The 22408-nt window shown below is 39.9% G+C and overlaps 1 protein-coding gene across 2 annotated transcripts in view; it reads right to left on the reverse strand.

Annotated features, from left to right (window-relative positions):
• emid1 (EMI domain containing 1) overlaps window positions 1–15037 on the reverse strand; it is a 91157-nt gene extending 76120 nt beyond the window's left edge. Inside the window, exons 1-3 of one of the 2 annotated variants that reach the window (XM_084728897.1) lie at window positions 14280–15037; window positions 2674–2787; window positions 980–1083 (exon numbers count right to left, since the gene is read on the reverse strand). In XM_084728897.1, coding sequence (XP_084585023.1) covers window positions 980–1083; window positions 2674–2787; window positions 14280–14479 — 418 coding nt within the window. In that variant the 5' untranslated portion in view covers window positions 14480–15037. The remainder of the gene's footprint in view (window positions 1–979; window positions 1084–2673; window positions 2788–14279) is intronic. The other variant, XM_084728898.1, reaches the window with a different exon arrangement.
• Between the last annotated feature and the right edge of the window lie 7371 nt (window positions 15038–22408).

The raw sequence follows: 22408 nt of genomic DNA on the forward strand, positions 1-22408 counted from the left end.
AGAAATCAAACTTGTCAAGAAACTTTGTTTCTCAGTCCTAGACTGTGATGATGGCACCCTCAGAGAGACCAAACTGAGTCCATGTGTGTGTGCATGTGTGTGTGTGTGTGTGTGTGTGTGTGTGTGTGTGTGTGTGTGTGTGTGTGTGTGTGTGTGTGAGCCTACTTACACCTGGCATTAACATGCATTCTGGGAGATCCGATCACAAGTGGACAGCTCTAAGTACAGGGGTGAACGCAACTGAGACACATTGAGGACACATCTGAGGTCCCATCACTCAGATCACATTCAGAGGTGGTCTGGGCTACATGTGAGCACATTCTTTCAGGAATGTGTACGCAAATGTGTCCAGGGCCACACTGAAAGACCACCACCTCAACCAACAACCGTCAGCTGTCTGATTTTCATTTGATTCACTGTTATGCAAAGCATGTGTTTGGACTCTTCTACCTGACAGGATAAGCAGCAGATGGTTGTCAACACACTAGGAACTACAATTTCCCCACACTCCCTTAAAAAAAAATGCAGTTTTGAGGGTTTTTCAGTGAGGAGAAATTTTATAAACTTTGTGAAACGCAGTTTGCATCAAATTCTGAATTATCTGAGCCTTCTCATAAATTCAGCAAATGTTATACATTATGTATTTTCTTTCTTTCTGTTGAAATGTAGGGAGTAAAAGAAAAAAGTCCTTAGAAACATAAATACTCAAGTTAAATACAGATACCTGAAAAATTCACTTAAGTAAGTAACAAAGTATTTGGATTTAGTTATTTCTTGCCTCTGCTGAACAGGGTCAGAGAAGACAGGTGAAGGAAGGAGGATAATGAGGAAAAAAAAAGAAGCTGACAGAAGTCAAACTTGCCATGCAAACTTGTTTCTTTAAACCATTTCTCCTTCCTAGATTGCGATGTTGGCCGCCCCTGGGCGCCAAAATTGCTGTCAAACTCGTGTGTCCGCAAGTCTTTCTGTCTTGACTCACCTTCCTCACAGGCAGCACCGCTGAATCCCGGACAGCACTTCCACTCCAGAGAGGTCACAGTGCGGTACACCACTTTATAAGAAGGTCTGACCACGGTCCTGTAACTGCAAAACACACACAAAACCTAAAGCCACCACATACACACAGATAACAATAGCCGTCTGTGTACGCACTCACACAGTTATAACCCATTTTTTTCAAGTGTTTTTTTACTCAGAACACAACATGTGGTGCAGCGTTGTTGCATTTGGATCTACTGTAAATCATTTTAGGGGAAATTGGTGTATCTTACAATAGATTTCCTGCTGCATTCATCACTGTCGGCAGACAGGGTAGAATGAGAAAACCTGCTGTCACTCCAACACAGTAGTGATCATTGTGGTTACCCCCACTGCTGCCTTTGTACTCACATCACTAAAATAGAATAAATTAGCTTCTTCTGCTGTGTTACATGTTTGGAACAGCTGATTATCATTATGAAGTAAATGTTGATTGCACAGTTATAGAATATGACACCATTAGTGTTTTTTAATTGGTTCCTGATGAGCATATTTATAAGTGACTTTATAGACTAAATTAATGAACAAATTCACACTTTTTCTCCAAATGTTTTCTTTTAATGTTACTACCCCTTCAACCCTGACGGCAACCTCTGCGGTAGTTATTTGTTTGTGCAAAGCAATAGGCTAAAATAAGTTATTTTTATGCAGTGCACATCATTACAATAGCTCTCTACCTATCCAGTGAAAATACTTTTTTTCTTACCAGAGCAAGGCTCTGACTGAGGAAATGGAAAATAAACTGGTGTTGTGTACAGGAGTTTGCAACAGTGACACAAAACAATAATACCACTTGGAAAAGGTAGTGGGGGAGGGAGGCCTTTCTGTTTCCACTTTAACAAGAGAAAGAAGATACAAACAAACTGTATAGCTCCTTTTAAATCAACTGAATTTATTGTAATAGTGTTCATTTTGAATCTGAGTTAGATGGTTCTGCCAGAGGGGGTTGCTTTGCAGACATTTTGCCCGTGGTTTGTTGACAGTTCTGTGGATTTGTCAAAGTTAAGTGGGAGATATTGTAGCTGTCAGAAAGTATAGATAATCTCTGACTGGCCCATAACCATGGTCTAAACAATATGACTTGAACCTTACATGAACTGCAGTGAAAAATGGTGAAACTAAAAAAAAAAAAAAAAAAAAAACCCTCAGTGAGTCAAAGAACAAGAAGAAAGACTAACATTCATTTTTGAGAAAAAGAACAGTTTTCTGCTATTAACCGGTACTTTATAGATGATTTTCTTAACCAGTTCCAATTTACAAGTTTTAAAAGTCTGGGCTGAGTCCAAATCTGTTTTTCTTTATTTCGTTCAAAGAACTATAAAACTAATATTTTTCTAACTTTTCTTTTCTGTATAATCAAATTGTATGTTGATAATAAAACACTGATTATTAAAAACTTTAACATTTTCTCCAAAAGTGCAAAATTGCTGTGCATGTGTGGAAATTTGATCGGCACAGATACAGATATGTCACCAGTCACAGCTGATCAAGCTTAAAAAATGGACAATTCCAGTTAACACTGATCGATCAGTGCATCTTCAGTAGCTTAAGTCTAAGCAGTGCTTCCACAGTACTTGTTTTAAGGTGGGTTCTTCTCTTGGTTCACACTGCAGAAGGTTCATTTTGCCTTCTCACCTGCCTCCTGTACATCCCTGTGGCCAGCGGCACGTCTGGTAGACCCGCTGGAGGATTGTCCCATTCTGCACCTGGCAAGTCACCGTCTTTGTGACCGTATGAGGACACCAGTTTCTGCAGGATGAAGCACAGCAAAGGAGAATCAGAGAAGATCAGAATGAAAGTTGTTGTTTTTGGATACACAAGAAAATCACATTTTCAGAGTAAATAATTAAAGGAAGTACTGTGTATATTTTCAAAACACCTTCAAACAAGGGCACTCACACTGCCTGCAGCGTGCTCACAAAAGGAAATTAGCCACGCAATCACGCTCAATACACTGTTGTCTTCTCGTGGGTTTTAGATTCTTCCCTCCCTTCCCCCACCCTTTTGTTTTGAAACTTCTTTATGGTATTTACACGGTTTTAATCAGCCACGAGATTTGCAAGGAGTGCATTGTAGGCTGTATTTACACTGCGGTCTCTCCTCTATCAATACACATCCGTTTGCATTCAGCTCTCAGAGGAGGTAAAGTCCCTCAGGAGGGAATAAAGAGGAAGACGAGGTCCCATACGGAGATTAAAGTTTTTCAGCACGGGCTAATGCTGGGTCACGAGTCCACTCCCTTTCCATAGAGGCTTCATAAGACACTATGAGGATTCACTGAGGTTGTAAAGAAACTGATGTGCCGAGGGAAAAAAAGCCTATGTAAAGGTCAGAGGTTAAGAACTCATAGCGAAGTTATGATCACTTAGAGCAGGATGAGTTAAGTGTTGCTGCTTACATTCCACCTCAAACTTATTTCTCAGGCCCCCAGAAGTTAAATACTTTCACTCTTTAAAGGTATAGTTTGGATTATGTGATTATATGAGGTATTTATCCATAGTCAGTGTATTACCTACAGTAGCTGCCCCTTTGGGGGAGGAGCAGGAGTATCAGTGTACGACTCTTTACTGCTGTGGACACAGTAAGCAGTGAAACCTACTTCAGCCACCTAAAACAAGGCCCACTCAAATAAATCAATATCAGTTAAAAGAGCAATATGTACAAACTAACCAATCAAGGCAGTGGTAAACCAGCAACTCCCATCTTCTGCAAGGTCAAATTACTGTTTTTGCAAAAGGGATCTGGTTGAGCAAAAGGGGGTGATATTTGACTTACATAACAATGGTTCCCTCTTGGAAAAGGCTGTCTGATGGCAAGGTTAAGCAATGAAAAAATTCTAAATATAGCATAGCACAGCAATATAGCACACAATGTCCACAACAATACATTCCTTAGTCTCCATGCTGGTACTCCTGCCTGCTTCTCTGAATGAGGTCATGTCGACCGCCACCTACTGTAGGTAACACACTAAGTATGTATAAGTACCTCACGCAACCCCACGTCAAATAATCTGAAGTTTCCCTTTAAGAGGGTCCAGTTACAACATGCGATGCCACCATTAGGCTAAAAGCACCAAATTGTGTTAAGTGTGATTCATTTGAGAGCTAATTGGTTTGGTGTAAACCTCAATCACCCCTCTAACAGGGCTGGATATCTGTTGTTGACAGCTCAGGAACAAAGAGAGAGGTTTAGCTGAAGTGGCCAGTTTCATCTCATCCCTCTGATGGTTGGTTACTTGGCTTTAATGTATGGAAACACGCTGAGGTTGTTTGAGCTACCATATGTTACTATTATTTTATTAACAATGAAGTGTACAAATGTCCTGATTACCTTCATATGGCTGTAGTTGGAGGAGACACAAGGAAAACTATTACCATAGCCCATATTTACACAATCAATAGATGTATAGAATGAGGGCTCTGTGTAGAAACCACAAAGGAGACTGGGCCGCTCGTTGTGTGTTCTGCTGCCAAAGAGTTTGCAAGAGTATGTGTGTGAATGCGTGTGTGTGGGAGGAGGTGTGTTCCCACCGAAGTCTGTTTGTCAATATGTGAGACCATATGTTTGTGTGTGTGTGAGAGACGGTTTACACTAAAGGAAACTGCCAAAGGCGGAGGATGCAAAGCAGCCCTGAACCAGCTCCCATTAACAATCCCCACATGTTGTGGTGGCCGCACACACAGACCTGAGCCAGGCGGCGGGCAGGGGCACCTCAGAAGAATGTCTGCGTACTACTGCAGCACCTCGGATATATTTATTCACAAAATGTGCACCTAAAAAAATCAAAGTCAGTTTAAAGGTACGCTATATTTAGAATAATTTCACTGTTGTACCTTGCCATTAGATAGCCTTTTCTGGCAGGAAACTTTTGCTATATAAACCAAATATCAATCTCTCCAAACCAACCTAAGGCCATAGCTGAAAGATGGGAGTTGCTAGTCCACCACTACCTCCATCTGTTAGTTAGTTTGTGTTATTGACCAGTGGTAGACAAGCAACTCTGGTGTTCTGCAAGGTAAAATTATAGATTTCGCCTGTGGAGTTTGGTTAATTTTATGCAAGCAATATTTGGCTTATAAAATGTACGTTTTCTGTCAAAAAAAGAATCTCTGATAGCAAAGTAAAGTGGTGAAAATATTCTAGATAGCTGATATTGTTTTTTTTAGGTGGCTAAAATGACCCTGTGTGTTGGTACTCCTCTCTGCTTCCGGCTACCGGCATCAACTGCAGCTAATAAACTGATAAGTACCTCACACAACCCTACATAAAATAATGTAAACTATCCCTTTACCTTTCAAATGTAAAACGCTTGAGTCTGAGACAACATATTCCAGGGGCTACAGGTTTGAATTAATCCCAAACTTCTAAAGTAAAGCGAGTAGGGTATTAATGTGCCACACATGTTATTTAAATACAGGCCTGCCCTTCATGTATCTTAGCGTATATCCATCAGCCATGAGGCTACAAAAATGAACACGGATCTATATGATTACCCCATGATTGCTTTCCCTTGTCCAGAAAAAATTGCTCTAATCATGGGTGGAAAATCTCAGACACTGAAGGAGCTGTGGTCAGGTAGAGCTGAGAGTGAGTGAGGGGAGCGGGGGTACTAACCCTAAAACTCCTCCCCACCACTTATCCTCCAGACCCAACAGATAAACATCAGAGTTTCCCAGGCTGGAGAGGAGGTTTCACCTGGGAACAGCTAAGATTGTCACCAGGGGGTATGAGGAAAGAAGTGGGGGTTGGTTTTATGGTCTCCCCTTCTCTCTTTGCATTGCATTTACACAATTACCAAAGAGGAAATGCCAACCGCTGCTGCTTCAGTGAATGAAATAACAAAGGCTGCTGGCAAAACAGAGCTTACAATTTCCCAAACGGCTTGAAACCGATACCTGCATAACCTACATAGCTTGCTAAAACTGATCCACACAACACATAATAAGTACAAGGCAGCAAGAACAATAGGATGTGAGGATATACGTCTTTGATCCGCAACGATAACTGTATTTACTGGGTACAGATAACACCATTATCTCCTCTGGGTCTCAAGATGAAAAATCTGTCCTATTGACAAGCCCTACAGAAATCATTTCCTCATTTTGTTGCTGAGAACTGAGGATGAACAATTATTTTAAATTTTTATTGAAATACAACATTTGTTAAAGGCGAGATATGTATCAAAATTCTTTTTCTTTTAAATTAAATCTTGTCCTGTAGAGATGCACGTCATACTGCAGATTTAAAGGGATAGTTCAGATTTTTCAAATATTTTTTTGATAGTGTGATTACCAGTGCTGGATGCTAAGTAATCTACTCCTGTGGACAGGGTCAGAAGCAAAAAAAAAAAAAGTTTATGTTTACACCGTATTGAGAATATTTTCACAGCTTTATCTTTCCAGCATTTCTGACGGGAAACCGCTGTTGTATACATCAAATACTGCTCTCTTCAAACCAGCCAAACTCCACTGGCAAGGAGGTTAATACTGATTCACCAAAGTTACACAATAACACAAACTAACTAACTCATGGCAGCGGTAGATCAGCAACTGTTTTTGTCGAAGGAGTCTGGTTGTGCGAGAGAGAATGATATTCGGCATATATAACACCAGATTCACATCAGAAAAGGCTGTTAGACAGCAAGGTAACGCGGTGAAAATATTCTAAATATACTTATATTGATATTCATTATTACGTTTTGCTGCTGACCCCATCCACAGCAGTATATGACTTAGCTTCCTATAGTGGTACTCCTGCTGCTTCTCCAAACTGGGAGCCTGTGAACTGCTATCTACTGTATGTAATGCACTCAACATGGATAAGTATATCATACAACACCTCATTCAACAATCCAAACTATACATAAAAAAAAAAGCTTTTGTTTGAATGATGCTGTACAAATTCATTCTTCCCTCTAACATCACAAATCATTTCGCAATTGTAATATCAGTCAAAATAATCACAATATCATTCAAAATCATTCACCCTTCTTGAGAACTTCTAAACAATGGTCCATTGAATTTTGTCTGGCTTTGTTCATAAAGGGACACAGGTGCTTGGAGGGCTCAGTCTTTCACTTTAAAATGTTTCATAGTCAACACCTTCCTCTTACTGGAGGCGCTCTTGTGTTATGAAGTGTGAAACCCACCAGCACCACGCTGTTTCACTGGCAAAAGCACCGTGCAGGCCCTCGGTGAGTATCAGGTCTCTAAGCACACATGGCACACTCTGACTGCCGGCTCCAAGCTAAATAAATCATCAACCATCTCTCACAGTCACACAGCCAACAGTTAAGAAAGAAATCCATGATTTTTAAGGGACAGAAGAATCACAGCTTTGGCCCATCTGTTCCTCAACGCTCCAGACGCCAAGACAGTAAAACATTGCAGGGAAACAAAATTGAGCTGAACCCTAAATGAATGCAAGTGCTGACAGAGGCTCATGAACTTGTCAAAGAAGCTTAAATGCTGTATTCTAGTTACTGCATGCATCTTCTTCTTTCATGATCAAACTACTGTGTTAGTGCAACTAACAGTGTGAACAGATGATGAGCAAAACGCTGGTGAGAACGTCTCAGTAACTCCTGCTCCATCCACCCATCCATTCACATAGTGTGGGAGGAAGAAGGCTGAACACTCAAAGATATGTTTGAAATGCAGAATGAATACAAATCTAAAGGAATTTCTCTAGATTTCTGTCTGTGGGAAAAATACTCGGGCAGAACAAAGGACAAAAGGCAGATGTGGCAAAGGGCCAGAGAAGAGGAGAAGAGAGAAGAAAAAAGGAGGGAAGAGGAGAGGAGACAAAGGTCATTTTATCATAAGGTTACACAAGGGGACTTCCGATGGGAATACGCAAATGGAAGGAAAGACAATTATGAAGCATTGTTGGTCTCATAGGATTTAGAAGAGGCATAAGATTAATGTGGCACAGCAACATATGACAAAGAGAGAAATAGAGACGAGAGTCACTGTGAAATTAATGAAGAGAGAGGGACACGACATTCCTGCAGTCATAATCTGCAGCTTCTGGGAAAAGCAGAAAGAACCACAGGAGCCTGTAAGAGATTAGTGTTAAACAAACTCTCAAAGAAGTTTGCATTTGAAGAATTATTAAATGAAAAGTTAACGGAGAACATTAGGCATGGTGGTCTATCATACTGCAGGTGTGTTTTCCATGTGCAGACAACAGTGAAGATCATCAAAGCACCACAGTGAGACACTGAAGGTCAAGGCTAAGTGACTCTTCACAGCAGACTCAGAGGAACGAGGAAAACTCTCATTTGTCTCTGTCTGTTAAAAGCTTTCGGGCTTGAACACCTGCGAGCTTTGAGTGTGTCTGTGCGTAACGGGTGCATGCATCTTTAAGTGTTTGAGCCTGGAAGTAAAAAGGAAGTTCTGTTCAACAAAAGAATTCACTTATATCACAGTTCTGGTTCCATAAATCCTGATTACATGCCATGAATGATCCATCATGTAGAGCTAAATTGTACTGGTCAGCTGCAGTTTACAGCGTGTGGCTGGAGCAATGATTAGTTTCATATCTATTAATCATATCAATCTGTCAGTTCTTCTCTTGATTAATTGATTAATCAATTACTTTAGAAAATGTGCTTCCCACAGACATCTTCAAATTAAAGATGCACTGATTTATTGGCCAGTGACCTGAATCTGACCATTTTTAGCTTGACCGGCACAATTTGAAGAAGCTAGCAAAGGAAAAGCTGCTAAAACTAAAGCTAGCAAGAGCACAAATTCAGCAACAAGCCAGCAGCCTCTGCCACCTTTCAGTCCAAAACCCCCAAGAGATTCAGTTTACAGACTATGGGACAAGCAAATACTCAGATTTGAGAAGTAAGAACTAGATTATTTGGACTTTTTTTTCTTAAAAATATGTAGGGCTTCAACTTACTAACTACATAAATAACTACTAACTATTATTTTCATTACACATTCATCACTAAATTATTTCTTTGAGTAATCATTTGGTCTGAAAACATCAGAAAAATTGAAAAATGACCACTGATTTCCCAAGAGGCCAAGGTGTTGTCTTAAGTTATCTTATATTTTCCAGCCAATAGTCAAAAAAGTTTACAATTACATAAAACAGAGAAAAGCTGAAAATCCTCACAATGGAAAATTTGAGTGATTTTTGCATATAAAGTGACTTGAACAATTGCTAGTATATGTATCAACAACCACTGATTAATAATGGAGCTGTGCAATTGATGACTGCTTCTTAATATCCATGAAAGATTTTCCTTGAGCACATACATTACTTGAAGTTCTTTGAATGGTCAGATCTAAAGCCATCCTGCTTGAAGCCACACGGGGCTCAGCCCCCTGGAATCTCTGTCATCTTCATTCCCATGCTTAAAGAAAACATGGATATGGTTAAGACGATGGGTGAGGAATGAGGGCGGCCACCGGGTCCAGACTGCCTGTCAGACCATGACAAGTTCTCCCAGGGAGGATAAAGAAGTGGGCGAGACAAGAAATAAAGAAGCGGCTACCTCTGTAACCCCTCAGTGTACTGAGCTCATATAGTCGTTAAGAACGACAAGGGTGAGCGAACACTTTATCAGCTCCTCCACAGAGCGACCGCACCAGTCAAGAAATTACTCAAGAGTTGATAATCCTCTTTGATTTGGGTAATCACTGTGTGAAGACAGGGCTGGTATGGAAAGACATTCTTACCAGAGGTTTTTCTGTGAGAGAATCATTTCTCAGTCTGCTAAAATTAATATTAACTTCCTTTTAAAGCTGGGTTAGGCAGTTTATTTTTGGCATCATAGGCAAAAACTTCCATAATAACCTTTAAGCATAACGTAATTAAGCGAGTCTGAGTTAAAGTAGACTTCTGCTGCTCTTCTTGGTTCCGTTTTAAGACTTTAGAAAATCTAGCTTGTGACAGAAAACTTTGGCCAATTACAGGCCAGTGAGATAGTAGGGTTGGACCGATGGATGGGGTCTGTCGCTAAAGGCCAACAGTCGTCGACCACTGAGTCTCTTCCATCATCATTTAAAAGTCTTCTGTATTTGAGGCAGGATTTGTTGGTCAAGTTCCATTTTTTAAAATGTGGGAGAGAAAATATACAAAAGCTGTTGCTGCTGGTCACTGAATTAATGATACATTTCCATGTCCAGTTAATTATTTTCTAATCAAACTTGTGCACTTAGGCAAACCCAAGATGCTTGGTTACATTTGTAGAAAATTTGATTCTTTTCTGCAGGCCACTGTGGCTCAAATGCACTGAAAAGCACCCAGCACCCACGTTTTGAAGTATACCTCTTCTTATAAATGGCCAAAGGTGCCCCATAGGAGCATCATTTAATGCTCATCAAATGAGATGCATCAAGTATTGCTTTCAGTGCGTTTGGTTCTTTAGTATGTTTCTTTCAACTGAGCCATTGTTATCTGCACTATTGGTTTCTCAGCTTAGCTACATCCATAGCTATTCAGCTAACTTTGCTTCAAGCTGAACGCAACAAAGTTATGGACCCCCAGCAGGGATGTGAGTTCTGCCTGCTCCTGTTGCTAATGATGGGTGCCAGAGTTTTCTCAGCTTAATGAGGCAGCTGGAGCTGATGAGCAAGTCAGCTTTTGTGTAATGGGACAGCCAATGCTAACCTCAACTGCCTGCCCACCCCCACAACAACAACGTTATCATCCACTGGTGATGTTTCACTGTACACATCATCATATGCAAATCATTGCTCAACCCTACGAGATGGTTGACTGTTGAGTCTCATTTCAAGAACACAAGTATTTGACAACCTGGGAGTGACACTCAACAATGGTTCTATTTATATCTTTTTCCAGAGTTGCTTACCGCACCTTTAGGTTCCTGAACCATAATGAGAAGTTCCTGTCATTGAATGTCAAGTCGATAGTGTCCTTGAGAGAGCGTCTGTTCTCTGAAATCCAAGTGCCACTGTTTGGCTTTGTTGACACACCATAAACAGCAGCTCTCACAGATCACACAGCAGGTGGACAGAGACTTTCAGCTCCTCTCGTGTGACCTCAAACCCGCTGAACTCATGACCGGCGGCTTACTCACACCATCTATCCTGCCATTCCTCCGCTGCCACTTACAAACAGCAGCACACCGACTGTAAACCCATCCGCCCTTCCCAGAACAAGCCCAGATGTGGTGGACTCACAGCTGCTTGTGTTTAGTAAACATGTCCACAAACCTCTGGTCATGGGGGACCTGAGAGCGGAGGTGAGCCAGTGGAGCGAAGCTGGGAGTGCTGAAAGCCACCTGGACACACCCAGAAGCCTCATCAGAGAGAAGGGGTTTCAGCCTCTGGCAACGTTCAGCCCACACACGCACACACACTCGCAACCTGACAGCATAAATATTTGTAAGATGGGAAAACGTCCTCTCATCATTAAGCGCTGGCGAGTCTCCGAGCTAAACATTGGCTCTGTCCCGGAGGGAAGCAGAGCTAGTTAGCGCTCTCTGCCTGTGTGTTTAGTCTAGTTACTCTCCTTCAGAAACTCCTGTGTCAACAACTCAATCACTGCATGACACCATCTCATCCACATTTTCATTCAGTTTCATTTTCTTAAGCTATCAATCATGTCCACTTCATTGTAGGCACAAAACTTCTATAACATATATTCGTGACGCACCCTGTCTTGATCCACAAAGGAGCAGGCTTTATGTGGACAGATATGAGGGCTAAAGGTAGTGCTTTTAAAGATCACTCTGACAGCTGAGATGAAGCAGATGTTGTTGCTGCTGCTGCTCCTACATCTCCTGCTGCAGGCACACAGCAGAGACAGCAGAGGTGCTCTCAGCGGCTGCAGACAGACAGACAGAAGGTGGGTGAGCTGCTGGGACAACAATGAGGATGGACATGTCAGCAGAGCAGTGTGTGTGTGAGCTGCCAACACAGGAAAAAGGAAGCCAACTGTCAGGAAGACAATAGGACCCGGTAGATTGATGCAGATGGGAGTAGCTGTGCAGAGTCATGCATTGACAAGATGACACAAAAAGCGAAGCAAAGCTATAAACAAAAAAATATAAACACAACTCTTTTGTTTTTGCTTAAGTCGAAAATCTAAGACTTCTTCTTTGCACATAAAAAAGATTAATTTCTCTTGGGTTTTGTTCACAAATTTGTTGAAACCTGTGTTAGTGAGCACTGACAGGTGTGCATATGCATATAGAGATGCTAATCAACCAGCACGATTATTGCACAGGTGTGTCTTGGACTGTTCAGAAGAAATGCCACTCTAAAATGGGTAGTTTGAGCTTGAAAAAATACATTTATAAAGCAGTGAACTATGGCTATTTGGCTATCTGATGGGCTAGTAACCGCTGCCTTTGTTTGCTGGGTTGGTTAGGTTTAGGCATAAGGAGTGATTGGCCAATCAGAGGCAGAGTTGGGTGGGTCAGGACTTTGCTCTCCTGTTAAAAAAAATGTGGCATCTATATGAAATAGCCAGTTCAGTGCCAAATAATTGTCTATTTTTCCAAGATAAAACTGCACATTTTAGAGTGGCCTTTTATTGCGATCAGTCCAAGGTACATCTGCAGTATTCATGCTGTTTAATCAGCATCTCTGTTAGGGCTGGGTATGGTTAAACAATGTTCAATACCAGAGCCAGTACTGATTCCTTGACTTTGATATCAGTTCCTGAACTGTAGCAATTCTCTAAAATTCATTTTTTAAAAAAAGGAAAATTGCATTACACATTTCAGTACAAATCTTTATTTGCATAATTTTATCTTTCAGCTCCTTGGCATTTTTCGTCAAAGCAGTTTCTTAATGTGAGCCTCTCAAAATACAACAACACACACAACACACTCTGCACGTTCCTGCATGCCTCTATAACTTAACGTTAGACAGCCAATCACCAACATCATTAGATCTTGGTAGAAGCATGCTGTGTGCTTATTAGCTCACTGAGGCTGATGGGATTTACTCTGAAGGTATCAAAATTTGTCAGGAGATACAATGTCAACCATGGTATTTGGAGACCAAAAACAAACAAACAAAAATCAGTCAGTAGATTATTCTCTGAAGTGTGTTCTGTCATTTTTTAGAGGCACATCTTCATCAAAGGTAATACAACATAGATATATTGGGTTTTAGTATGGTTGCCCATGTGTCTCTGATAATCTTCAAAAGAACTGGAACCAAAGTCTGACACCAAGCAGAACATAAAATGTTCTATAGTATCCATCTGTACTTGGGCACAAATAAGCACACGGTGGCTATTAACATGCCATTATTTTAGCTATAAGTAGCGACAAATTCACTGTTGATAAGAGGCTGAGGTGAATGAATGGGTTTAGTCAAAGGCTTTATTGGGTGAATGGGGTTCGAGTTCTGCCCGGGAGACAATGATCTGACAGTTGTGTGAAATTACATGTCAGTGGTACCTGCTATTTACAGTTTTTCTTAATTATTATTTTCAGTTTTCAGTCACAGCTTGGTTAGGTTTAGGCCACAAAACTACTTGATTGAGTTATGAGACAAAAATATTTGGCTTGGTGGGGAAAAAATCATGGTTTGTCTGCCATGTGGGTACAAATAGCCACACTGGCTATTTACACCCCAGGTACATAGAGCATTGTTGCCTATGAACACCTGGGTGCTTATCTCTGCTATGATAAGCGATATACACACACAGGTGTCAATAGTGACATTAGCTGTTCCACCCTGGGTGCAAATAGTTATATTGTCTTTTCCAATCCTCATGCAAATAGCAGCTCCTTTTTATTTCCTTAAGGTAAACATAGGCATTATAATGACACTAATTCAAGTTCCATTCAACACAGTCAGAGTGCTGGTTAGGTGTAGGAAAAGATTATGGTTTGTCAGTACAAATAGCATTGCTGGCTATGGACACCTGGACCTTATCTCTGCCATACTGGGCTACATACAACTGGGTGTTAATAGCCAAACTGGCTATTCCACCCTGGGTGCAAATAGCTACATTGGCTATTCCAACCCAGGTGCAAATAGCATCTGCTTTTTATTTTCCTTGGGGTAGAAGCAGGTGTTATTATGACACTAATTAAGGCTCCATTCAGGTAAAACAAGGTCAGAGTGACATTATTGAGCATATTGGCTCACTGGAAATGCCCTTCTACAATAAATGGAACGGGACACTAATTAGTACCACTGGTAGCACCTGTGTTTACTATTTCATATCAGTATTGTGATGAAGGTCTACTGAATGACAAACACACACCACAGTATTATAATAGATGCTTTCCTTACCTCTTCTGGTAGATGGAGGCGTGAGAGGTTGCTGCTGCTGCTGCTGTCTGGCTCAGCTGTGTCCCGGCTCCTGAGTAGGTTTTGTACAGTCCCGTCTTCCAGGTCCCGTCAACCAACGTGGACAGCCAGAGTATCAGCACCGTCCAAAGCAAACTTTTTCTGCAAAGCAAGGACACGCTCTCCTGTTGGCGCAGTCCCATTTCCGTGGCATGAAAGAAAAGTACGGCCAGAGAAGTTCAAGTGAGCCCAACTTCCCCCCGGTTAGAAAACAGCCCACCGGTTAGTGAATCCAGCTCCAGGGGAGACGAATAGTGTCAAACAGCAGCGGGTCGGCTGGAGAAGACGAGCATCCTACTCACTAAAACAGAAACATGAACTTCTGGAGATTAAAACGATGTCTATTTGGTTTTAAATCCTGAGTGAACTAAAGAAAAAGCCGCCTCATAAACTCTCACTTCTTGTCTCTACCTGTGACAGAGATCCGACATATGAAAACCTTCAATAACGTGTTGTAAAGTGTGTGTTGTCCTCTTGTCTTTCTCTAAGTGCTCTGCCTACCTCTGTCTTTGTGAGCGCACACCGAGCCGAGCCTCCTCTGCAGCGGGCATGAAACCACTTTTATAGTCTCCTCGGGTCTTTTAAAAGCACAGCCTGCCTGCTGGGTCTGTTTCACCCTGCCCCGTTTCAACCCCTGACAGAGGACAATGCGCGCTCAAGGCGACTGACGGCACATTACGCATTGTTTTTGTTCTGAATGAATTATTATGGGCTGCTGCTTCTTCTTCACTGAGGATCTTCTGAAATCATTGCAGCTGAGCTGCTGAGGATGACTAACTGATTTTTTTCTTTATAGGTAAACAACAGCCGACTATAAAATATAAAATGTGACTACGTATTCTTCCTATTAGACTTGAAAAGTTATATTTATACAATAGGCTAAGGTTCATCGCAATATCTATCTATCCATCTGTTAAAATAATGATAATGATCATAAGAAACTTTCTCAGAATGACTTAGTATCTCAAAATAGTGTTTTAACATGTCGATATAATGAGAAACTCTCAACTTAGTGGACTTAGTGTCACAAAATAATGTCTTATAATGTAATCACTCAAACAATTGATTGTGCAATACTGTATAAAGGACTATTCACAAAAAAACACAACAATTTGTTTTAACTTTACAAAGTTACTGTCCGATCTGCTTTTAATTTTTAAGTTGACTGAATTTGAATGTTTGAGTTTGAACACTTCTTTACAAACTTAATTTAATGAGTTGATTGATCTGTATAGCACACTCATTAAACTCATTAAGTTGGTAAAATACTTAAGGTTAGAAGTTTTAAGTTGACTGACTTAAAAAGACAACTTGAGGTAATTTTACAATGATTGAGAAAAAACATTTCTAGTCAGTTAAGCTTGACAGTAATTCAGTTGCACTTGAGAAAAAGAGTTCAGTAAACTTAAGATATTAAGTTGAACCAACAACTGTTCAATCACACAGAATTTACATCTGCAGCTGCTTCTGTTGCTACTTTGTTCCAGCATCTACACAAACACAATATGTAGAAGTGCTCCCAGCGAATTTTTAAGTGTAAAGGGGTAGATCATGGTCATGTTTCTTTAGAAAATTACTGTAATGAGTTGATTGAACTCTGCACAGTACATTCATTCAACTAATTATTTCAAATCAAAAGACTACAGGTTAGAGGAATGTTTGTTTATGAGATCCGAAGTGTAACCCATCCATCCATCCATCCATCCATCCATCCATCCATCCATCCATCCATCCATCCATCCATCCAGAGGGGATTCCTTAAGACAAAATCAATTAATTCTTTATCCTTTTTCTATGGTCCAATGTGAATCTACTGTGGGGGTTGACAGGATAAAGTTTGGGAACCCCTGATTTAGCCTACAGCTAGCCTATGTTTTTGTCCTACGTGTTGCCTTGAGCAGCTGTCAAAGCCCTCAGTGCCCAGGCAGAGGCAGTGGCAGCAGAATAGTTGAGGTTACTAACCTCCCTCGGCCCATGCATGAGGGACATGTAGGTTTAAAGTGCAAGCAGCCAGCAAACCACAGGACTGCAGTCCTGCTCCAAACTAAACACCTGGCACTGCAACCAAAAACTGGATCCCGAGATGTATATCTGTGGTTGGGGTGACTACACCTCTCAGGTCGCTCATGGGCTGAGCTGCAAGTCTCGCCACCAGCTGCACAAGATGGTGCAGACTGTGAAGAGCACTTAAGAGTATGGAAGCCCATTTCTGCACATGTGATGGAAAAAAGATCCTGTAAGTCATTATAATGAGAAATAATTTTCTCCAAATAACAACTTAGTACCACAAAACTACAAATATCTCTTAGTGTCTCAAAATATTGACTTAGTATCTCAAAATAGCGAGAAACTTTTTCAGACAAGAAATTATTAATGAGTATCCCAAAATAATGACATTGTAGGCATTTCGAAAGAATGGCTTAATAATGAGTTGATATCTCAAAATAATGAAAAACAATATTAAAATGTTTTTTGAGATACTAAATCAATATTGAAATACTAAGTCATTATTTTGAGAAAGTTTCTTATTATTTTGAGATAAATAATTAGTTGAGATAAGGAAGTTGTAATTTCAATGAAGTCTCATTTTAATGACTTAGATGATCTTTTGTTTTTTCATGGACTTTCGTACAGGGCTACTATACTGTATATTTGGTTCCCAGCTAATGAGAGATAATGTTAACACTTTCACACTCACAGAAGTGGGCATTCAGACTGGCACTAATCACCCTCTATACTTCAGGGAAAAGGCAAACAGTGCTTGCACTTGAATGGGACTGACTGAGTAAGCCCACCTGCTCTCAATCACAACAAACGGAAACTGTTTGGGAGTGGGGAGGGGTCGGGGGAAGTCTTGAAAATGATGTGTCAGAGTTTTCTGTTTCAGGGGCACCCTTGGCATTTTATGAGGCCACTCGGCGCAGGCAACGGTGCCAAGCAGGAACTTGAGCAGTTTAGGGTTAATGTAAAATCCCTCCAGACGCGAGCAGCTGAAAATAATTTTGACCTCTAAGGAGGGAGACGGGGGTTGGTTCCATTGAGAGGATTTGCCTGTTATATCTTCAACAGTTACTCCCCTGTTTCTATTATTTCCTTCCCCTTTACTATGCAACCAGAGAGAGGTAAATGACCCATTGTCTGTTTACACATATGAAGTGTAGGTTCATTAAACAACACACCATTCTTTTCCTTCATTCAACAGAAAAACACAATTCCTCCCCTCCTGTGTTCGGTCGTAAACGTGTCCTAATCTTCACTCTTTATGGTAGTCATTCTAGTTAAGGCTGAGAAAGGGCCTGTCTGACCTTTACCCTCTGCCATTCAGCACTTTTAGGCTACACAGTACAGTGATGAGAAGCATGACGGTGATTACATGTGAGGCCCTTTAAGGAAATGTAACATATTTTCATTTTGCTGTATGTTTCCATCTAGTCACACTTTAACCAGCACATCCCTGGTTGCAGCTGCACTCTCACGGGTCAGACTACATGATGCATGTTGCACGTGTTATGTCTCAAAACTGTTGCAGTTTTTATTTTTGTGTTCCTGTGACCTCACTGCCACGCCAGCTGCCAGATCCTGCGGGGCTGTCTGATTTTTAGAGTAAGCTTCACCTGCTTCGGCATGCTGACCTCAGCAGCCTCGATTATTCAGTGCTGCACTAAATCTGTTTGTTAAATGTTAAAATAAGGCAAACGCTGCTGCCTCTGCTGCACGGAGCAGCTGAAAAGCTACTTGGGTGAAGTGGAAAACTCCAGCAGCCTTTGGTCAGTTGCACATTTTCCACTGTACGCAGCAGCTTTCATTCCTCTAAAAACCTCAGCAGAAATATTCACCTTCTACAACTCTATCGTCCTCTTTTAAGAATGGACAGAATTATGAAAGATTTTCTTGATGAAAGTGAAAAATTAAAGTCAATTGAACTGAATTTTAGGCCTGTAAGACCGTGACTCACTGTAGGCTTTTGGCAATTTAACACCAAAGACAAATGCTCAGATCCATTACCCAGAGTGAAGAGTTCAGTGCTGTTGTGTGCTGCCATCTAGTGAGAAAATACTCAAAATCCATGAAGTAAATCAGTGGTTCCCAATTCTCTGACTGAGTGAAATATTTTATGTATGTTTCTCATACATTGTTATACACATAAACTGTAAAACTGTACAATTAACCCAAATACTGAACCCAGTAACAGCAGTAAGTTTGTGTAAAACAAGCCACTTGGATGGATTTTGAGCAGATTATTTCCTGTGACTGTTGCATCCTGGTATTCTCAGGAACTTTAACCATTCTGTCAAATGTATAATGTTTTTTTTTCTTTTATTTCTTAAACAATTGTTGTTATTTAAAGGTATGCTTTTCTAATGCAGGGTGAGACTGTTTATCAGAGTAAAGGCTCTGTGAATATAGCTTGATTTTAGATCCTCACAATGGTAGATTTTAATTATATTTATACAGTTTGTATCCAAAGTACTATGTTAAAGAAAGTGATAAATTAAACTCAACTCAACTGAATTTTAGGCCTGTAAGATCCTGACCCGCTGTAGGCTTTTGGCAAATAAGCATTCAGCACAAATGCCCAGATCCACTACCCAGGGTGAAGAGCTCATGCTGTTGTGTGCTGCCATCTAGTGAGAAAATCAGGAGTTACCAAACTTTTTTTCCTTAAGGGACCCTTTCTCTCTCATTAAGTAAACTAACGAGCCCCGACTAAGTGAAATATTTTACTATATATTACATATTATATTATATGTTATGTTATATTTTAACAATCATAGTTATTTAATAATCATTTTTGGACAAATTCATTGTTTCCTTTGCCTTGAGGCTCACCAATTGTTATATTATCTCTTTAGTTATTATTAACTGTACACTTTTCTAATGCAGGATGAGGCTGTTTAGCAGAGAGTAAAAATATTTCACTACAAGTCCTGCATTCACAAAACCTCACTTAAGTAAAAGTATGTAAATATTATCAGATAAATTTACTAAAAGTATTTATGTTAGAGTAAAATGTTCCCTGTCAGTGTTATTATGTCTGATGTTTTTGATTAATATTATTGCTTTAATGTTACTGCTGTTTACTGCTGTAGATGTTTGAGGTTGAGCTCATTTTAACAACTTTATACGCCGCTGTTGGCTGGTTTCATCTACAGCAATGCATCATGGTCTATAAGACCATTGAATGTCTGTAACATCACTGTCCTGTGAGAACCATGTATGTCTAAAAAGTCAGAAGACATCCTTTTTTCAGCTTTGTGGATTAAAAAGTACAGTATTTGCCTCTTGAATGCAGTGTAGAAGCGTAAAGTTGGATAAAAAGGAAGAACAAAATAAGTACAGTACTTGATGTAAATGTACTTAGTTACAATCCACCACTGATTACAGCTCCTAACTAATGCAAGATGGAAATGAATGAACTGACATTCACTTTAGTTGTAGGTAGTTATCAGTTATTGGTATCAGCTGAAAAAAAATCATAAAGCTGAAAAAACAATCATAATGTGCATCCTTAATATTATTTATCTGTTGAACTGAAAGTTCTGCTACCTGACAGCTCAACTTGTCTCACAACAGCTGCAGTCTTAATCAGCGTCCCAGATCGAGCTACCTGTCATACATGTCTCATGCTTTGTACAGGATGTTTACAGCAGCTGTCAAATTTCTTTTCAAATGTGGTAATAAAGTAGCCTCATTATGAACATTTTTACTTTGAATTTATTAGCTTACATTTATGTTACAACAATGATCTTGATATGAACAAACCAGGAGAATAAACAGGCCCAATAACCAGCAAAACCAGGTAAGCTGATCAAAATTAACAGAACATGTCAGCAACACATAAAGCTTTTGTGATTCGTCTTCTTTTAGCTAAACATTTATTTGAATGACAAAGTGGGACGATTTCATTCAGAGACCTGATGATTATACTGACAGTCAACTACTGTTAGCTAACATTTTATGTAATATATTTATATGATATGACAGACAAACAAAAGGATCAAACTCTGAAGTGGCATTTTATCATTGACTCAACAAGGATTCACAGAACCATGCTAAATGTACATTGATTACATCTGTTGACTATAATCTTTTGATCAGCTGCCAAAGCTGTTTTGCTCCCTGAATGTGTGTGCAACCTGTAATGTTTGTGAACAAGAAACATGTCTATACATTGTATGTATTACTATACATGCCTGATTATTTAGTGACTAATTCATCTTTATTCTTCCACTGCAGGGGAGAGGACTCCAGTCCAGAAAGAGGATTTTTTCACCCCAGGAAAAAAACTTGTTCCACAGTTTGGGTTCAAATTCCAGTCCAGGGTTTTTATTCATTTTCTCATTTAAAGGGGCAATGCCTAGGACCAAACAGTGAGTGGGCGACACAGATAGTCTATTAAATAGGTTGCAATCCTATTTTATATATGACCTATGGTTGAAGCGAATTGTCTCCCCCTGCTGCCTCCTCCTTGAAATCGGGGAGCAAAGTGAAACACTGCAGGACTGCAGGACGAGGACAACATGGTCAAGGACATGGACAAGTCCTCCACTGTCAGTTGATCAGCTGTTTATAACTCTGTCAGTTGATGTAAAGTTCAGCCTGTTATTCTGACAATAAAAGCCCAATGCTCTGAAAATACAAACTCAGGGGTTTGAGTTCAGTGACTGTCTGTCTTACTGTCTGCCAGACTCCATTAACATTTTGTTCAGTTTAACTTTTATCATTTATGTCTTCTACAAGATCATTAATAATTTCTTATAACTCATCAACAGACACTGACTCTTTCAGAGAACATTCAACATTAATTTGAACTCTGATTAATGTGAAACAGACAAACAAAACAATTATTCTGCACAGAATCTCTGATCTGACGATCTGATCACATATCATGGTCATATTCTGATTTATTACAGTAAATATATTACAGATTTCCCCTTTAACTGAACAACTCACTCTCGTGAGATTTGTGCATTCGTTTCTTCATTTTGCACCATTTACAACCCAGTTTTGTTATAAATATGAGAACGTTATGGTTATAAATAAGATAAACATGGGGGTAAAATGTGAAAACACTTGGTTAGAGTTGTGGTAAAAATCATGCTGTGGGTAAAAATGATTAGTTTGTATTAGCAGGAAATCCCAAAGTGGAGTTTTTGTGTTACCTTATGAACTGAACTGAACTGAATTACATGGAACTGGAACTGAAACTGGAAAAAGTAAATTTTAGGAAAAATAGATCAAACAAAAAATGTGTAGGTTCCCTGCAGTGACTGAAGATGCTCCAGTGGTCACATGTTCCCAGTCGAAGACCTGTGCCTTAAATGATGTGCATCAGTGTCTATGTTTACATGCACACTAGTTTTACACTAATATTCAGAATATGGCAATATTCTGAATTTGATAGAGGTCATATAAACAGCATATTCTGGTTGGATATTCTGAATAAGACGTGTGGGATATGCTGGTATTATTCTGGTTTTAGGAGAATTTGTTGGATATGTAAACAGCAAATCAGGAATATGTGTCTCATTTGGGGGTTTTATAGCAGTTTGTGACACACAACCTCTTCTGCTCTGTGCTGTAAACAAACCAAACAGTCAACGGTTTGCAAGACTGGGGTAGAGATAAGTGCATAAAAGAAAATCTCACATTTGTGATCAGAGGGAGAAAGACAGCTACTTTCACACATTATTTTAAACATTTCATATCGACATGGTTTTGGAAATGCACAAATATTGCAATGCTTTTCAAGAAGGTGATTAAATGAATTCAAGAGTGAATCTGAGTTTGCTCAAACATCTCCATCATGAGTGGAAAACTTACTGTAATCATATTGTGAAATGTATTTGCAGCAACTTACCAACTAAATACTGACAGTAAGTTACTGAAAATTTTACAGCATTCCATTCTTCTGTAAATGGTTTCTGTTAGCAACTTTATCTGAATCGAATGGTCACAGCAGGTGTTTGTAGGTCTTTTCTGCAGTGCAGCAACATTTGCACTTTTCCAAATATTGCAAACAGTTGATCAGTGGGTGAACCAGCGATGCTAAATTTAAACCCATTAATACA

Source organism: Lutjanus erythropterus, chromosome 10, assembly GCF_056507025.1.
Source record: "Lutjanus erythropterus isolate fLutEry1 chromosome 10, fLutEry1.hap2, whole genome shotgun sequence".
In the NCBI taxonomy this organism is placed as follows: domain Eukaryota; kingdom Metazoa; phylum Chordata; class Actinopteri; order Lutjaniformes; family Lutjanidae; genus Lutjanus; species Lutjanus erythropterus.